Genomic DNA, 17478 nt, shown 5'->3' on the forward strand with positions numbered 1-17478 from the left:
TTACTGTTTGCTTCTGTACAGTCACACTGAAGGCTGGAATTGGATTGTGTTAATAAAACCCTTGGAATAGATGCTCATATTGTGCATATTTGGTCTAGTTTACAAAATGGTGAAAGGAAATCCAGGAAAGATTTACTGAGGAGCGAATTTCAAAATCCAGATATAGTTTGTTGTCCTGGGCAAATAGATATCAAATATGTGAAACTGTTTACATTAAAACGATATAATGGATTCTGACATCTTGTATCTACTATTTAAGAATATATTAAATAAATATTTGCAAGCAAGGTCCTTTGAAAATTATGTAAATATTTGTTCTGGGGGAATTGTTCTTGAGTCTTAGGTTTGTGTATGCAATGCTAACTACAACCGTATATCACACCTGCAATTACTATGACTGTGAAGTTAAAGCTTCTAAGGTTGTGCTTTAGCCTCCTCGATTTAGGTGAAAGTTATCAGAAATGGAAAACACAAAGTTCAAGCCGCAACTATAGATTTTGTGAATAATGGGATCTCTATGCATATTTTTTGTTGTTATCAAGTGTTTAATTTTTGTAAAAGAAAATAGTGTGATTAGATATTTGTAAGAAGGTTTTAGTCTATTGCTTGATGGGAAATGGTGTTCAGTTGTCTAGTTGCTGTGTCAAATTTATGGATCAGGTGTTGAAAAATGCAGCACAATGGTGCATTAAAATGATTAATTATAAACATGATTTTTGGTTTACAGTGTTTTTAATTTGTGGAAGTGTTTTGATTAAATGATGTTCTTTGATGGATCTTATTAGTCAAAGAAAACATATCTTACAGTGCGGGGATATCATTGTAACCCAAAGTTCAGTTACCTGTGAATAGAGAAGCTAGGAATTTTCTTACAGGGTTTGCAACACTTAACACTATAATATAATCAATTTTTGAGATTTGCAGGTTCTTACGTTTTTATTTAATTTTAGGCATTAGTAACTAAAGTTGACTTCTCATGTCATTCGGATATGTGCGGTGCCAAAAGTTGCGTGCCCAAATCACACTGTTTCCATTCTGTTATTAATGTTTTCCGAAGTCCAAGGAATGATCACTCATTGATGCGCTCTTAGACACAACAATCATTTGGCAGTAAATTATACATACATAGACACATGTAAAAATCTTGCCACGCAATATAACCACAATTCTTTACTCATTTCCTTACTAGAAATCTGTAATATGGACTGTGTGCGAAAAAGGAAGGAACAAAAGCTGCAAAATGCAATTAAAACCCTGAGGAAGTCTATCAACAAGCAACACTTTTATATTCAGTTTTCTGGGACGGAGTACGACATTGCTCAGAAACCAGCAAAGGGCTATGAAAGTCATATGACGTGCAGGACAGGGCAGGTTCTGCAAGACGGAAAATGTGGTATGTTACAGTCAAACTTATTACTAATGCAGTCAACTTTCATGGCTGCCTGTTACATAAAGGACAAGTATCTGTGTGTATTTTTTGTGCAAGTAATGTTTCTCATGGTCATTGAAGTGTTTATAAGCAGGGTTTATCATGCAGTTGGGGACACTACATGAACTGCATTGAGCAAGATGCTAAGGAGATGTATCTTTGGTATTTACAATTAAAGCAAAATGTCTTAAACAAAATACTACATTTAAATTGCTCCTATACTTGTAATCAAGCCCTTCTTCTCACAGCTGAGTATCGTATCTACACCTCAAAGATTTTGAAATTGAAGTAAACTGAATAATTTCACCTAAAAATAATGAATAAAAAATCGAAAGTATATAATTTTCTAGTATCCCTCCTACAAAAAATCACATAGAACCCAGTTCACAAGGATTGAACACGTGAGCTCACTTATGGCCAAGCCATACACAGTTCTGTAAGGGAATCTGATCCCCGCTCAACAGAAACTTCAACTGTGTGCAGTGGTGGTTACCCTGCAGTCAGGACCTTCCTTAAAACATTTGTGAGCAGCCATCACCTGTTGCACATGGCCATTAGCCATGCATTGCTGGGATTAGCTCCAGGGTCTGGCTTACAGTTAGGCCCAGCAGTCAACCCCTTTTGGGCTGCTGTCCTTTGAGGACAGCCAACCCCCCCAGCATATGTCATTTGTCCATAGCTCTGCAGACAGTCAACCTCTGCTGCAAAGGTCCGTGGGCCAGATTTTTAATATGGGGTAAAAGCTAATGTCAATGGATCTGTCATAGATGTACGGCCAGGCTTTTCATGCAACCTGCTGCGCTCAGACAACCCGCATAGCTTATGGCCTTTGTCTGAACTTAGCAGAGGTTGGCCATAGAGCCTGGCTTTCAGAATTCGCCAAACCCATTATGGAGACAGCAGACATTACCTCCTCTCAAGACCACTGCGACAACCTCCCCACCTTCTTCCACTGCAAGATCAAGGAGATCTATGACAGCTTTGCAACCCAAGATCCACCCACCCCACCCACAGCCACTGCACCCAGTGGCTACAGACCCCAGCAGAGCTTGCCCAACCGGACCACAATCACCTCTGATGACACCATTAGGATCATAAGGAGCATCATTATTATTGTACTGAGCAAGTAAACTCCACTTGAATACATATATGCACGCTGACATTGATCTATTGTCTTTGAAACATATTTGCCTAATGCTGACTAGGCCTCCATTAGGCCTCAATGCCATCTTGTTCAAAATGGATGTTACATTCACTGTTTATTGTTTCTGCTGCACGTAGTTAAACATGTCATGTTTTTTTTTATATCGAATGGCACTTTTCTCAAGGAAGACTCTCTAGCATGTCCTCACTAATGCAACATTTTTCCGCTGATCTTCTGCTTGCTCACAGTATTGCATTCATTCACAATGGTTCACTGTTGTTTATGTAACTAGTTTGTTCTGACACCTCCAGAGGATTTTAGGGCCTGAATCAATATTCATGTAGTGGGTTAGAGTATTCAGATTTTTTGAAAATGTATTTATTTGTTTGCACCACAGTCATTCTGCTTACTTTTCATACTGTTCTATGGGGATAATTTCTATATAAACCTTAAAATTTGGCGAATGCTGCCTGATTTCTTATTGATTTTGCTGCACACTTGGGTCTTGTAATTTTTCTGATTTTGCCACTGTTCTGTATAATTCGGCATTGATAGTTTTAACTTGCAGTTGACTTTATGTAGCACAGCAGCCTCTGTATTCCATTAATCTGTATTGTACCTTTTGAATTTTGTAATAAATCTTCATAAACTTTCTAATGTACCTTATTTTAAGAAATATTGCCGCATGAAATTGGGGTTAACATGCTCCCAATCCACTCGATCAGTGGGCGTGCTTTTGAGGTGTAAGATTTTAGTGGTATAGTGAGCCCACACATTTTCTTGTAGTAGAGGATGGTTTACAAGATAAAAGGTGGCTTCAGAGATTCCTTTTTGCCCTTTCCCTAATCTGGTTTTCTGGCTACATTTTCAAGTCCACGTTTGAATTCCAAGCTGAGTTCCCAAGGCTTCAGTGCTCTTTCTGAGTAAAATGGATGGTGAGTATTAGTAGGGTAGAATGATTCCTGAGAATAGGAGTGTTAAGTGAGCTAGTGATGCATTGAGAAATGTGTTGTTGAGACTACAGTTTGTGTTGAGTTATAGGCTGCTACACTGGGTGTGAGATTTTTGGTTATGCACTATTCATTCTTGGTTCAGTTGGTGGTTTGACTCCTGTGATTCTGAAGTACTTGTCGTATAAGTTATTTGATTTTGTTGCCATTGCATTTTGTTATTTAAGGTAATCGGATTTAACGAAAATAAGATTTTGAGATATTGTTGAAACTCTCTGCAAAGTGGTAGTGTGATTTGCGAGGCGCTGCATTCACATGAATAAGAATTTACTTGAATTAACAAGTTTCCTTCTAGGTGTGTCTGTGTTTAATTTGGGTTGGTGTTATCTATAGCAGTGATTGCTGCTTGAAAGGAGTCTGTTTTAGTGTAAGCGTATTTGACAAAGTGCTTCAAAGGTACTATTCTCATTTCTATTGATTATGAGATTTGTTTTGTCATACCTGCTGATTCTCTCTTGGTTAGGTTTGAACAGACCAGTCTTTATTTGTGTGCGTTCAGTGGCAGGAAAAGGCTGGGTATTGTTTTCCCATTTGCCCAGCGGCATGGAGCAGGAATGTCTAGGTTCACTGGAGTGGTGAACCTTTTGATGCAAGTGTGACACCACCCCCTCCCTGACCAGCCTACTGGTATCCCCTAAAGTCTAGGGTTATCTATGAAAATATTTTGAAAAAATACAGGTAGGACTCACCTGTTTGATTGTGGTATTTGGTGATGCATCTGCTCTACCAAGAATGATAGATTATGCCTAGCGGCTCTTACGATAGGGATCCTTTAACCCTGACGAATGCCACAGTCCAGATAGGCTAAAGTTTGAGGGCAGAAACATGTTGGGGACTAGCAGACAGGTTTAAGCCATTGTGCTCTCCTCACCTGCACAGCGAAGCATTTTTTAGTTATACCAAAGTCCTCAAGAATAAAGGTGACAACCGAGGAACTTTGAGGTATTTTTAGATTTGCTGGATCCAAGCCTGTCCAGTAAGCTTTATGTAAGAACTCCCTCCTACAGCCAAGTCTTCGTGGAGGTGAGTCCACCTTGGTAATACCATCTTACCAGGGTGGGGAGAGGATGCCAAAGATGAAGCATGACACTATTATCCGTGTGAGACATCCTCTTCCACTAAGGATGGCTTTCCCCTGTTTTAATCAGACCCCCACTGAATTTAGTGATGATGGATGACCCCTCTGGAAGTGTAGTACAGTGTCATCCTTGCATATCTGTGAATTTTTGGCACAGGCACCCTACTTATTGTGATATATGATATTTTCCCATTCACAGAAAAGTTGTATTGTAATTGGTTAGCCAGCTGAGGAGTTGCTCTAAGATTGGTGTGCCATCACCAGAGTCGAGCTATGATTGATTGACCTTTGACATAGCTGCACTGGGATTGCTTGTTGTTCATTTTGTGAGTGCTTTGAATTTTTTGATGGAGAATAATGGGTGCTTTGTTGAAAAAGCATAACCGCCTAGGGTACCTGCTATGGAGGGAGAGAAGATTCCTCCAGAAGGCTTGCATGCATGCGGGATATTGAAGGGTGTCGAGCTTTGTTCATGTGCCTGGATTGGAGATTGGCATGAGTTATACTCTGGTGACAAGGACCTGCAATTTTTTCTTTGGAAAGCCACTACTTAGACCCACAAAATTTGAAGTACTGAATAAATGTAATCAAATGGTCACAGAGAAAGAAAGAAAATAAAGAAATAGGTTAGAAGGTCATTTTGTCAGTGGTTAGTAACTAAGGGCCATATGTAGGAAGCCTAATACCGGTCGGTAACGGCCAATTTTCGGTAAATATCCCGTTACCGACCGGTATTTAGGCTTTTGGTATGTAGGGGGCACATTTCAGGATTCGGTAATTTACCGAATCGGTAAAATGACCGATTCGGTAATTTTACCGATTCGGTAAATACCGAATCCTGAAATGATATGTAGGGGGAGTGTGTCGTTGGTGTGGGGATTCGTTATTTACCACCAACTAAAAGTTCATGGTAAATGACGAATAGCTGTAAAAAAGCATTTTTGTGCTCTTTGAAGTGTGCAATGTGGCAGACATACATGCCCTTAGGGCATGTATGTGCGCCACATGTGCACACATGGACGAATCAGGGGTGCAACAGGGTGTCAATGTGACACCCTGCCACCCATGATGATGCCTCCCCCATTACCGATTCAGTATTTACCGATTCGGTAATGGCAACTGGCTTCCCATTCATTCCCATGGGCCTCCAGGCCCATAGGAATGAATGGGAAGCCAGTTGCCATTACCGATTCGGTAAATACCGATTCTAAAATACCGACATTTACCGAATCGGTAATATTTTACCTACATTACATTTACCGATTCATAAATACCGAATCGGTAAAATTCGGTATTTAAGAATCGGTAAATGTAATTTACCTACATATGGCCCTAAGTGAGGTATTCAGGAAAGACCTTGAGGTCATGATATGGTAGAAAGAGTAAGAGTGTTCCCTGCAATAGTTAGCAAGACACTGGGCAGAAAGAAAACAGGTAGGTCTGACAGTTACAGAGAAAAACAAGACAAAGATTCAGATGAAGAGGATCATTTTTAGATGTCAGAGATTTTAGACCTCTTGCATTTACAGATGATATACAGAAACAAGCAAAAAGGCAATTGGTTCCTAATAGTGGTACAGCATTTGAACCGGGTATGAGTGCACAGGTACTGACGGTGTTTGCAGTAGCAAGTGCGGGTACAGCTTTGAGTGCAAGTGCTCCACCTGAGTGTCTGTTGAAAGCTTTGCCTAGCACTGATAGTAGCATTTCTGCTGCTGTGCCTACTTTTCTCTTTACTGCTTTACCTGCTACTGTGTCAATTACTACCTCTGCTGTGTCTACTACCATTCCTAGAGTGAGAGAGATTACTATTGCACTATAAAAAGTTTGAATTTAGAGCACTTCTGCAGGGAACAATTGATTTGAATAGAATAATGTCATATAATGTGGATCAATCAATCAGTCATTAGGTCATTTGTAGAGCGCACTAATCACCCGTGAGGGTCTCAAGGTGCTGGGGGAGGGGGGTGCAGCTACTGCTCGAACAGCCAGGTTTTGAGTAGTCTCCTGAAGGTCAGCAGGTCCTGGGTCTGACGCAGCTGTGTGGGTAGGGTGTTCCATGTCTTGGCGGCGAGGTAGGAGAAGGATCTGCCGGCGGTGGTGGTCCTGTGGATGCGTGTGGAGGTGGCGAGGGCGAGGTCGGCGGAGTAACGCTGGCAGTTCGGGGTGTAGAAGGTGAGACGTTTGTTGAGGTATGCTGGTCCGGCGTTGTGGAGTGCTCTGTGAGTGTGTGTGAGGAGCTTGAAGTTTATCCTCTTGTTGGCTGGGTGCCAGTGGAGGTCTTTCAGGTGGGCGGTGATGGGGATGTGGCGGGGTATGTCGAGGATGAGGCGTGCAGAGGCATTCTGTATGCGTTGGAGTCTTTTCTGGAGTTTGGCCGTGGTTCCTGCATAGAGGGCATTGCCGTAGTCCAGTCTGCTGCTAACAAGGGCCTGGGTGACCGGCCTTCTAGTTCCGGTGGGGATCCATCTGTAGATCTTGCGGAGCATGCGGAGGGTGTTGACACAGGAGGAGGAGAAGGCATTGATTTGCTGGATCATTGAGAGCGATGAGTCCAGGATGAACCCCAGGTTGTGTGCGTGGTTGGTGGGTGTGGGTGCAGCTCCCAGGGCGGTAGGCCACCAAGAGTCGTCCCAGGCGGAGGGGGTGGAGCCGAGGATGAGGACCTCTGTTTGTCCGAGTTCAGTTTCAGGCGGCTGTTCTCCATCCGGTTCCTTCCTGGAGGTTGGTTTTGGCGGTGGCAGGGTTCCTGGTGAGTGAGAGGATCAGCTGAGTGTCGTCGGCGTAGGAGACGATGTTGAGGTTGTGCGAGCGGACGATGTTGGCGTGCGGTGCCATGTAGACATTGAAAAGGGTGAGGCTGAGGGAAGTTCCTTGGGGCACGCCGCAGATGATCTTGGTGGCTTCAGAACAGAATGGGGGAAGGCGAACCCTCTGGGTTCTGTCACTGAGGAAGGACGTGGTCCAGTCCAGGGCTTTTTCGCTTATTCCTGCATCGTGTAGGCGTGTGCGTAAGGTGTGGTGGCAGACGGTGCCGAAGGCAGCCAAGAGGTCCAGGAGGATGAGGGCCGCGGGTTCGCCGTTGTCCAATAGTGTCCTGATGTTGTCCTGATGTTGTTTGTGGCAGCGATGAGGTCGGTTTCGGTGCTGTGATTGCTGTGGAATCCAGATTGGGACGGGTCCAGGATGTTGTTCTTCTCGAGGAAGTGGGTCAGTTGCCTGTTGACGATCTTTTCGATGACTTTTGCCGGGAATGGAAGCAGAGAGATGGGCCGGAAGTTTTTGAGGTCCTTTGGGTCCGCTGTGGGTTTTTTGAGTAGCGCGTTGATCTCGGCGTGCTTCCAGCTTTCCGGGAAGGTGGCGGTCTCGAAGGAGCCTTTGATGATCTTCCGGAGTTGGGGTGCGATGATGCGGTTTGCTGTGTTGAAGATGTGGTGAGGGCAAGGGTCGGATGGTGAGCCGGAGTGGAAGTTGTTCATGGTCTTGATGGTGTCGTCGTCGTTGACGTGGGTCCAGGAGAGCAGGTGGTTGGTGAGGCTGGGGTGTGGTGAGTCTGCGGTGTCGGCGGGTGTAGGGAGGGTCTGGACGTTGAAGCTGTCGTGGATGTCTGCGATCGTGCGGTAGAAGAAGGTGGCTAAGGAGTTGCATAGGTCTTGGGACGGCGGGATGTCGTTGGAGCTGGAGCTGGGTTTGGAGAGTTCCTTCACGATGTTGAAGAGCTCTTTGCTGTTGTCTGTGCGTTCCTTGAAGTAGATCCTTTTTGTGGCTCGGATGAGTTGGTGGTGCTTGGGGCTGGCGTTCTTTAGGGCTGCGTGGTTGTCCGGAGTCTGTTCGTTGCGCCACTTTTTCTCGAGTCTTCGGCAAGTCCGCTTGGATTCCTGTAGGTCGGTGGTGAACCAACTGGCCTTTCTGTCGGTGCATCTGTTAGAGGGTTTCTTGATCGCAGCGAGGGTTTTGGCACAGTTGTCGATCCATTGCCTGAGGTTGCGGGCGGCTATGTCGGTGGTGTCTGTTGGTGGGACTCAGTCGAGGGTGGTGATGAGCTGATCTTCGGTGATCTTGCTCCAGCTGCGGTAGGGGATCCGTTGCAGATGGTGGTGCGAGGTGGGTTTCTTGAAGGTGAAGTGGACGCAGCGATGGTCAGTCCAGTGGAGTTTGGTGGTGTGGCTGAAGGAGACGTGGTTGCTGGCGGAGAGGATGGGATCGATCGTGTGTCCGGCAGTGTGGGTGGGGATCTTAACGAGCTGTTTGAGTCTGAGGTTGGCGAGGTTATCAAGCAGAGCGACGGAGCTGCTGTCGTTGGCGTTCTCGAGGTGGAAATTCAGGTCACCGAGGAGGATGTAGTCTGTGGATGCAAGAGAATGCGTGCTGACGATGTCGGAGATGGCTTTGATGAACTGTGGCTGGGGTCTGGGGGGTCTGTAAACGAGAGTTCCTCTGAGGGTGGTGTTGGGGTCTGTGTGGATCTGGAAGTGCAGGTGTTCGGCGGTGCTGGAGGTGTCTGCTGTGCAGGTTAAGACTCCTGTAAACTATGGCGATTCCTCCTCCTGGTCTGTTGATGCTGTCCCTTCTGATGATCTTGTAGCCATCTGGGATGGCTGCTATGGTGATGTCGGGTGCCGAGGAGGGGTTCATCCATGTATCTGTTAGGAAGACGACGTCCGTGGAGGCTGAGTCGAGTAGGTCCCAGAGTTCGATGACGTGCTTGTGGACGGAGCGGGTGTTGAGTAGTATGCATCTGACGTGGTTGCGTTCTGTTTTGACAGGTGGGGTAGGACGTGCTGATATTCGGCGGCTGGTAAAGGTGCAGCTGCTGCAGGTGAAGGGTCCGTGGGTAAGTCTCGGGCTAGCTTGGAAGCAGTTCGAAGATCGGCCGGTGTTGAGTTCACGGAGGGTGTTGGCGTCGTAGCGGAGTTGGGCGGTGTGGCGGTCGTGGGGGTCAGGGGGTCTGGCGCTAGGCGCGGTCCAGGCACGGACGGGCTTGCCTTAGGCGTGCCTTCAGCATGCCAGCGGTGCACCTGCTGAGTGCGTCCGCTGCGCGACCGCACAGCGGTCGCCATATGTAGGGGAGGGGCGCGGGAGCAGAGGCAGGGAGGCGGGAGCGGCTGGGACGGGGGCGGCGCCGCATGGGCAGCAGCGGTGGGAACAGGGGAGAGGCTGAACAACAACTGATGGCACAGTAAGCAGACAAAAGTAAATACCGAATAACAGTGAGCACAGCGGCAATCTGTGGAAGCAGAAATGCAACTTAAGGGCACAATAAGCAGACAATAAAGAAACTAAACGAAATAACAGTAGCAAGCAGAAATCAGGGGGGAAACAAACCAGGAGAGCTTACAGCGAGCCTGCAGCGCAGGGACGGGCTGCTGGCTCTAACCCTGCTCAGGGGGAGGGCCCAGATGATGGCGCAGATGAAATTAAATATCTGATCAGGGAAGCAGCAAGGTGTGTAAATAAAGCACAGACAATCTTGAGGATGTAGCCGAAGGGCATGGGGTTGATAAAAGCAAGACAAAGGCTTACAGAGGAATTACAGTGCAGCAGAAATAGCTGAAATGGGTCTAGCAAGCCACAATGAAATTTTGTGGAGCGTATTAAAGATTGGAGAGATATGAGGCAATACAAAGTAAGTACATAAAGAAAACTGGCTCTGGAAAAAACAAATACTGAGACAGGGAAAAAAGTGGAAGTGATCATGAATGATCCAGAAGCGGAGGCTGAATATCCTTGGTGGCAATTTTGAAGGTGCTATGCATCTATTTGGATGAGTTATTTCAAGTTGTTGTTCCTATTGGTTTATGGGCAGAGTGTAAAGCTGCCGTTGCTTGGCGGACTGAAGAACCAGCTAAAGTTCTACCTAACAATGCTCTAGCCTAAGTAGTTATGGAAAAATACAGACCAATGATAGAGCATTTGAAAACGAAAGTGGCAGAAAATTTGGTAAACTGGGCAAATACAGTGAGAGCTGAAAGAGTCAGTGCATGCTTATTATGAAAGGATTATGCAGATGATTTTTAGCAACTATAGTGGAGTTGAAAACCCTGAAAAAAGAAGGTGTTAGTGGATTCGTATTGGCTATTGTTTTAGGTTTGCATCCAGAGCTTAGTTCTCTTTTATTTAGCAAAGTGTCATTTGTTTTCAGACTAAAAGTATTAAGACACTGAAGTATGCTAGATACTGTACCAACTGTTTTGAGGCAAAATAGAAAAGGTTAAGGAGAAGTTCATGATTGCAAAGACAAAAAAGATTCAGAGAAATAACAGAAATGAAATGATAGGTTCTGATTTCGATTTTGTGCAGCCCAATATTCTGGAATGACTGGAACACAGAGAATGCAGGGAGCGGGAATGGGAAACTAAATGGGGCAGACTTGAGGTCAAGGTAGAGGGAATATGAATAATTCTGGAGTGAATACAAATATCAATTGGTTGAAGCACACTGCTTGTCACATCTGTGGTGAAACTGTGCACTGGAAGCACGAGTGTAGACAGAATTCAGATCAAATCCAGAATGATTTTGTTCCCCAGATGCAACAAAACAAACACCCTATGCAGATATCAAATTGTGCTTCAGCCTAATGGACACAAATGCAGAATATACAAAATCAAGGGCAGTTCCACACAAACATGTCCATTGCTCTAGTGTTGCAGGAAAACATAAGAAACAAGATGCGATTTAATGCAGCTTACCAACAGAATCCATTGATTCTGAGTAAATATTTTTTTATGTTTTCACCAGAGATAAACTCACAGACAGTGACGTTGCCTGAGAGGGGAGGAGAATTGATTGCATGCCTGATGCAGTCCTAGATGAAGATCAGAGTAGTTCATATGTAGATGGTGAGGTGAAGAGTCACCATGTGTCATTTCTGACCAATACTCGTGCTACCCACTCTAAAGTTAATTCTGTGGAGGTTTCTAAACCTACCTCTATCGGAGAAAAGAAGTCCAGGTTGTAGGCATTAGCAAAAACAGATTAATATTCAGGTTATAACAGATGCCCCATTCAAAATAGAGCCAATGGAAAATAGTCGCCAGTTCATATTGTGTGATTCACGTCCTGATAATTTACTTGGCAGGCATGCTTTGCAAAATTAATTCTGTGATTTATTGCACGCTGAATTGTGTTACAATTGAAGCCTAAGATGAAGAAGCATTATAAAATAAAATCCATAAGAATCTAGAGTTCAACTGGTCAAAGAAGATGTATGGTATTTTACAAAAAAAGAGATAAGACTGATAAAGAGTGCAGAACCAGTGAAATAAATGTCAAACCAAATGCCATTTATCTTAGATATCTGCAGTTCGGTCGGAGATCTGTCTGGTGAACACGTATGTCCCTAAAATTGACAACCGGTACTATTTTCAAGGTGTTTCTGACCTAGTAACACCTTATATAGATGTTCCCATATTCTGGGTAAGGGACTTTAATTGTTTGTTGGATGGGGAACTTGATAAACACCCTTCATGATATGGCACAAAACCTGGCATATTGAACTTGTTCCGAGGGATGATGACAGACCTGGACTGTATTAAAGTTTATAGGGTGCTGAATCCACACACCTAAGAATATTCATATCCTTCAGTTGTGCATAACACCTCTAGCAGGCGGGATAGGTTCTCAATCTCACCTACCTTGTCTGTGAAAATACAGGAGGTACAATGTTTTGGCAAGTTTCTCTCCGATTACTTACCACTTTTAATTGAATATAATGGGAAAACACAACACACTAGAATACCATTTTCCCAGCTGAATCCTGATGCGCTGAGAGAACCCTCATTTAGACAAGAAGCGGGGGAAGATATAGATACATACATAAAACACAATTTGGGGTCAATAGAGTATAGAGGGACTGAATGGGAGGTCCTCAAAGCGATCGTAAGGAAAAAGTGTATGGGCACAATTTATGGTATATGTTGTCACTCGCAACATAATTTAAAACAGGCAGAGGCCTGCCTAACTGACATGCAGAATAGCCGCTCAAACCCTTCAGACTTCCTTGAAGCAAAGCATAGGGTGGGAAACACCTGGCATGCTCTCTATACGTTCTGCCACACAAATAAAGAATCCACACACAACGGTACATGGCGGAATGAATACTTGCCCGGTCTCTGAAGAGGTAATAGATGCCTCCCACAATTTTATCCATGGTCAGATCTCATGGGACTAGGGCCATGACTCTGGTAGCTATAAATGACACCCTAATACAATATGTCAGTGAAATATATAAAATCCCCACCCTGCTCTGGGCTCTCCATTAAGCTCCCTGAAGCCCAGCAGCGGGGACGACTGCTGGACACTATGAAAGGGTCTAACATATCTATGATGCCGAAGCCCGACAGAAACCCTGAACTGTTGGGGGGTCCTATAGGCCACTATTAATGATTAACAGTGGCACCAAAATCCTATCCAAGGTCCTTGCCAGTAGGCTGTGCCGACTGGTAGCTGGGTTGGTCCATGAGGACTAATGTCGCTTTATCCCTAAGCCAGGTACCCATATGAACTTGAAGCAACTTAGTCATGTGCTACATGAGATAGTGGATTTAGAGATGGCGGGAGAGTTGGGTGCCTTGGATCTAAAAAAAAGGCATTTGACATGCTCGACTGGAGGTATATGGCAAATTTGAGGATGTTTGGGATCAGAGAAAAGGTGATTTGCGTGGTGGTGAACATGTACTCAAAAATATTAAACTAACTTATATCTCCATGGGAAGCGAGATTTTGAATGCGGTGGCTATCTTACATTGTGATCGTATAAAAGGAGAGTTTATTAAGAGTCTCATCTCTTCTTCAAGCAGTTTGCGTTTGGCAGTTATCAGAGGATCATGGTGGAGGCAATATCTTTAGTATTTGGAACTGTGACTTAATACTTTTGCATTATCTTGTCTACTCAGATAGTTCCCACGATCATTACCATTTTCAAGCCCTTGTATGTTCATACCTATTTTGTGCGCACACTATTTTCTATCACATTTCTTTTGCTTTTATGCACATTCTTGTTTTTGTTTTTCTGTCTTTCCTGTTCTCATCATTGTATATATCATCATTTCCACTGGATTTACAAAACTGGAACTTGTGTTGAACCTTTTAGCAAGCTCGTAAGAGTCCTACATAAAAACTACACCGCAGGGATTTTCAGAAGGGCAAATAATAACCATTGTTTTTGTATATTTCTATGGAGAAAGTTTCAGAGAAGAAAGGGCTGAGTTAGAGTACTTGTTACTTGAGGTAATAAGGTAAAAAGATTGTATGTAATATAAATGTTCGAGGTTCTTTTCTAATCTTGTATTGTTGCATTGCTGAGTTCCATAGCAGTTCCTTAGTTTTTCTCTCTCTTCCACTTACCCTATTCCCCTTTGAGCAGTTTACTGTGATTTCTGTTACTATTAGAAGTCCTGGTCTCTCTGAGGAGGTGGAAAGGGTTAGCTTCATGGCATTCCTGGAGATAACCGGTAACAAAAATCGTGAACTGCAACATTTTTGGAAGCTCACGTTGGCTTATCTACCTGGATGCCATGAATCCTCCCACATTTTCTCTAGATCATATTGGAAAGGCCATTCTAGATTTACAAAAATAGATAGAAGAAGCCATGAGTGAGAATCAGTTACTTAACAGTAAGTATTAAGTATGATTAACCGGAGGAGGAGCCAAGATGGCGACCGGAGCAGTCGCTTGAGCGCCCGGCTCCGTCGGCCCTTGGCCTCGGACTATCATCCTGATTCCTATCCTTGCCGATTTTCGAGGTGCAACGCGTGCGACGACGCGCTGACTGCGCCGTCGCTTTCCCGAAGTCTTAGCCCGCCCGGATGCCGGAGTTCTTGGTGCCTTTGTTCTCCGCCCTGGACCCTTGCTCTGTGTGGCCTCGGCCGGCCCTCTGGAAGCGTTGCAGTCACCGGACCCGCTGGTGCAAATCTGAGCCCGAGGTCCCGATCCCGCCTCACGCCACGTACGGTCGCCAGAAGAGCCGGGAGAGAGACGCCCGGACACCTCCTGTACCCTGCACCTGACGGGCTGGAGCTAGAGGGTAAGCCCCGGTGTGGCGGGTCTCCTACCCCGCTCTGTGGACCACGCTGTGGAAGGCTGCAGACCCCCTTCTTCTATGGTCTAGTTGGCTGCAAAGAGAGCCCGAGGGAGGGGAAGCGCCTGCTGGCTTTCACCTGTTGCGGCGCAGACCTGTTGGGAATTGCCTCCTTGTCACGATCCCCCCCCTGGCCACGGTACCGTTCAACGGTAAAACATGGCGCTGATTGCCTGCTCGCTGCTGGGGGGTGATGCTCCGGTCTCGCCCGCTGCCCGCTTCGCCCTCCCTCTACCAGACTCCAGTTCCCCAGTGCCGTCCCGGATTGCTGCCGTTGTGGGGACGCAGCTTCCGCTGACATACGGCTCCGTTCTGGCTGCCCTGCGGGACTTTCGTCTGCAATTGTGTGTCGGCTTGCAAACGCTGAGTGAGCGGTTCGACTCTACACTGTCTGCTGCGGGCCGTGAGCGCCCCGTTTGTGATCAACAAGACGTGAGTCTGCCAGTGCTGTGGTCCTCCTGCCGGGAAGCAACGACTGGGTATAACGGTGCTACACTGGTGTCTTCATTTGGCTTTCCCGGCGCTCAGGATCAATCGCTCTCCTGCTCAATGGCAGACACTTTGTTTCCCCGGTCATTGCTGCCTGCTTTGTTGTTGCCTGCCTCACCGTGCCCGCAGGAGTTTCCAGCTGAACTACACCTGGCGACCTCGAGGAACCGTTCACGGTGGCCTACGGCTCCTTTTATGTGGAACTCATGTACTTTACAAGCCAGGTCTGGATTTTATATGGTGTGCAAGGGGACCTCCATAGATGATCGGCGGCCATTTTGTGACTCTACTTCTCCATCTTCTCCCAAGTGGCCATATTGTCTTTGTCTGTTCGGGATGCGGGGCATTCACGAGGGGGCGGGTCTAATCGTACGCCCGCGATCGGGCCAGGGCTAGATTACTCTCTATCATCATGGCTTCACGGCCGGGCTGGACTGGGACTGGAATTGTCTACATATGTTGTGCGCACTCGTCGCGATCTGTCTGCCTTCTTTGCCTTGGTGTTACATGCTATCTTCACACGACCGCCTTTGGGTGTAGTGGGATTTCAGTGTGTGGAGGATTGGTTGGCCGGTGGTGTCGGGCGCTCCGAGGATACGTGGGCTCCTCCCCACCTCCTTTCTTCTTTCTTCTCTTAGTTTCTTTACTCTATTCCTACTTTCTCTCTTGTCTATATTTCGGGTTCATTGGGCGACAGGCACTATGCTGGGGGGGGGGTAGGCCATAGCCTCCGCATTGGTGTAGGGTGGGGGGGTAATTTACTGTTTTTTTTTAGTTCTATGGGCCTCTTTCTTTCATGTCTCTGCGCTATACTTGTTTCGATTCGGGGTCCGGGTGTGGGGTGGATTGAGTGGGGGCGGCTTTTAGGGGGTGCGTATTTACTACTGTGATGATCCTGTTATCTAACTGCATCGCCTTACTGTATGAGATTTTCTATGGCTGTTTTAATGATGCTGCTGCCCTCCAGTGTATGAAGCCGACTTGCGGACTCGAATCTCCTTGTTTCTATCCTTTACTGCTTTTTTTTCTCGATAAAATTTTTTTTTTTTTGAAAACCTTAAAATTAACCTTCACTTCTCCTTCCCCCGGTGTCAAGGATCCCTCCAGTGTATGAATCCTGAATCGTTGCTAATCTTGACCTTGACGCACAGGGGATGTATTGTTTGTCTCTGTGCTCAACCGTATTGTGGCCGGCCTGATGGTTGTAGGCCCGTATTTGTTCTTTTACTATGCACAAATAAAGGTTTTTAAAAAAAAAAAAAAAAGTATGATTAACCAAATAAATAGTAGTTGGGCCGCAGCATCAGGTCCAAATTAAAAGAAAAACTCAACTAGTACTAGAAAGATCACATAGTAGTTACAATATTCACACCATTAGCTACAACAGAAAGGTATAGTGGTGCCTCACAAAAGGTTGGAATTTTTTTAATCAATGTAGGTTAAATTTTTTGTGTAAAACCAGTTAATTTCCAACCCCCAGAGTCAAAGGTTGCATTCATATTATTCTATTTACCAGGGGACATGCCAGTGTGGTCAATGACAGTGATAGAAAGGAACATTCCATTATTATAAGACCTTGATGTATTTAAAAAAGAATTATGGAGAATATTGGATAGAAAGCTCTTACCCCCAGAGGCTTTTCCTTCTAGACGACGAGGATGGCGCCTTGGAACTGAAGCGTCAATTGTAACGCTATTTTTCAATAATCTTTGCTGAAATTTTACTTACACGGTTTGTGTGTTACACCTCTACGAATTCATGCCCTCATGAAGTTCCATTCACTGGAACGAAACGCGTTGGCTGTTGTCCTGTATATACCTACAAGTATACGAAGATGAATAAAGAATAAAAGATTTTGTCTGGATTTGTAACTTCATCCCTGGTGCCGCCTCCACTTTTCTTCAAGAGTTTACTTCTGGGTTTTTCAGTAGGACCTATCTGCAGCAGGTCCTGGAGATGCTTGGCACAAGACTTTTCTATTTTATGGGACTATAAAATTGATGTGCTCGACAATAGTCGGCTGTAGGATTCTTTTTCTTTGTCAAGACGCTGGTCATGAATTAGTAGATCTTAGGTTAATTTTAGATCATTTTAATTTAATGTTAAAAATACATATATATTTGTAACTAGTTTAAATAATTTGATTTATTTTAATATAATTTCCTGTAACGTTTTATATAAAGTCCCTAAATCAATTATTTTTCTGTGGAAGGATATTGCATTGCCATGTGTGGTGATGGACTTATTCC

General features: G+C 45.0%; 1 protein-coding gene across 3 annotated transcripts in view; it reads left to right on the forward strand.

Moving 5' to 3' along the window:
- The window catches only part of SCUBE1 (signal peptide, CUB domain and EGF like domain containing 1), a 1846233-nt gene that overhangs the window by 1390566 nt on the left and 438189 nt on the right, over nt 1–17478 (forward strand). For all 3 annotated transcript variants that reach the window (XM_085652470.1, XM_085652471.1, XM_085652472.1), the window contains one exon: nt 1190–1393. In XM_085652470.1, the coding sequence (XP_085508596.1) occupies nt 1190–1393 (204 nt within the window). The remainder of the gene's footprint in view (nt 1–1189; nt 1394–17478) is intronic.

This window comes from Triturus cristatus, chromosome 4_1, assembly GCF_964204655.1.
Source record: "Triturus cristatus chromosome 4_1, aTriCri1.1, whole genome shotgun sequence".
NCBI classification, from domain to species: domain Eukaryota; kingdom Metazoa; phylum Chordata; class Amphibia; order Caudata; family Salamandridae; genus Triturus; species Triturus cristatus.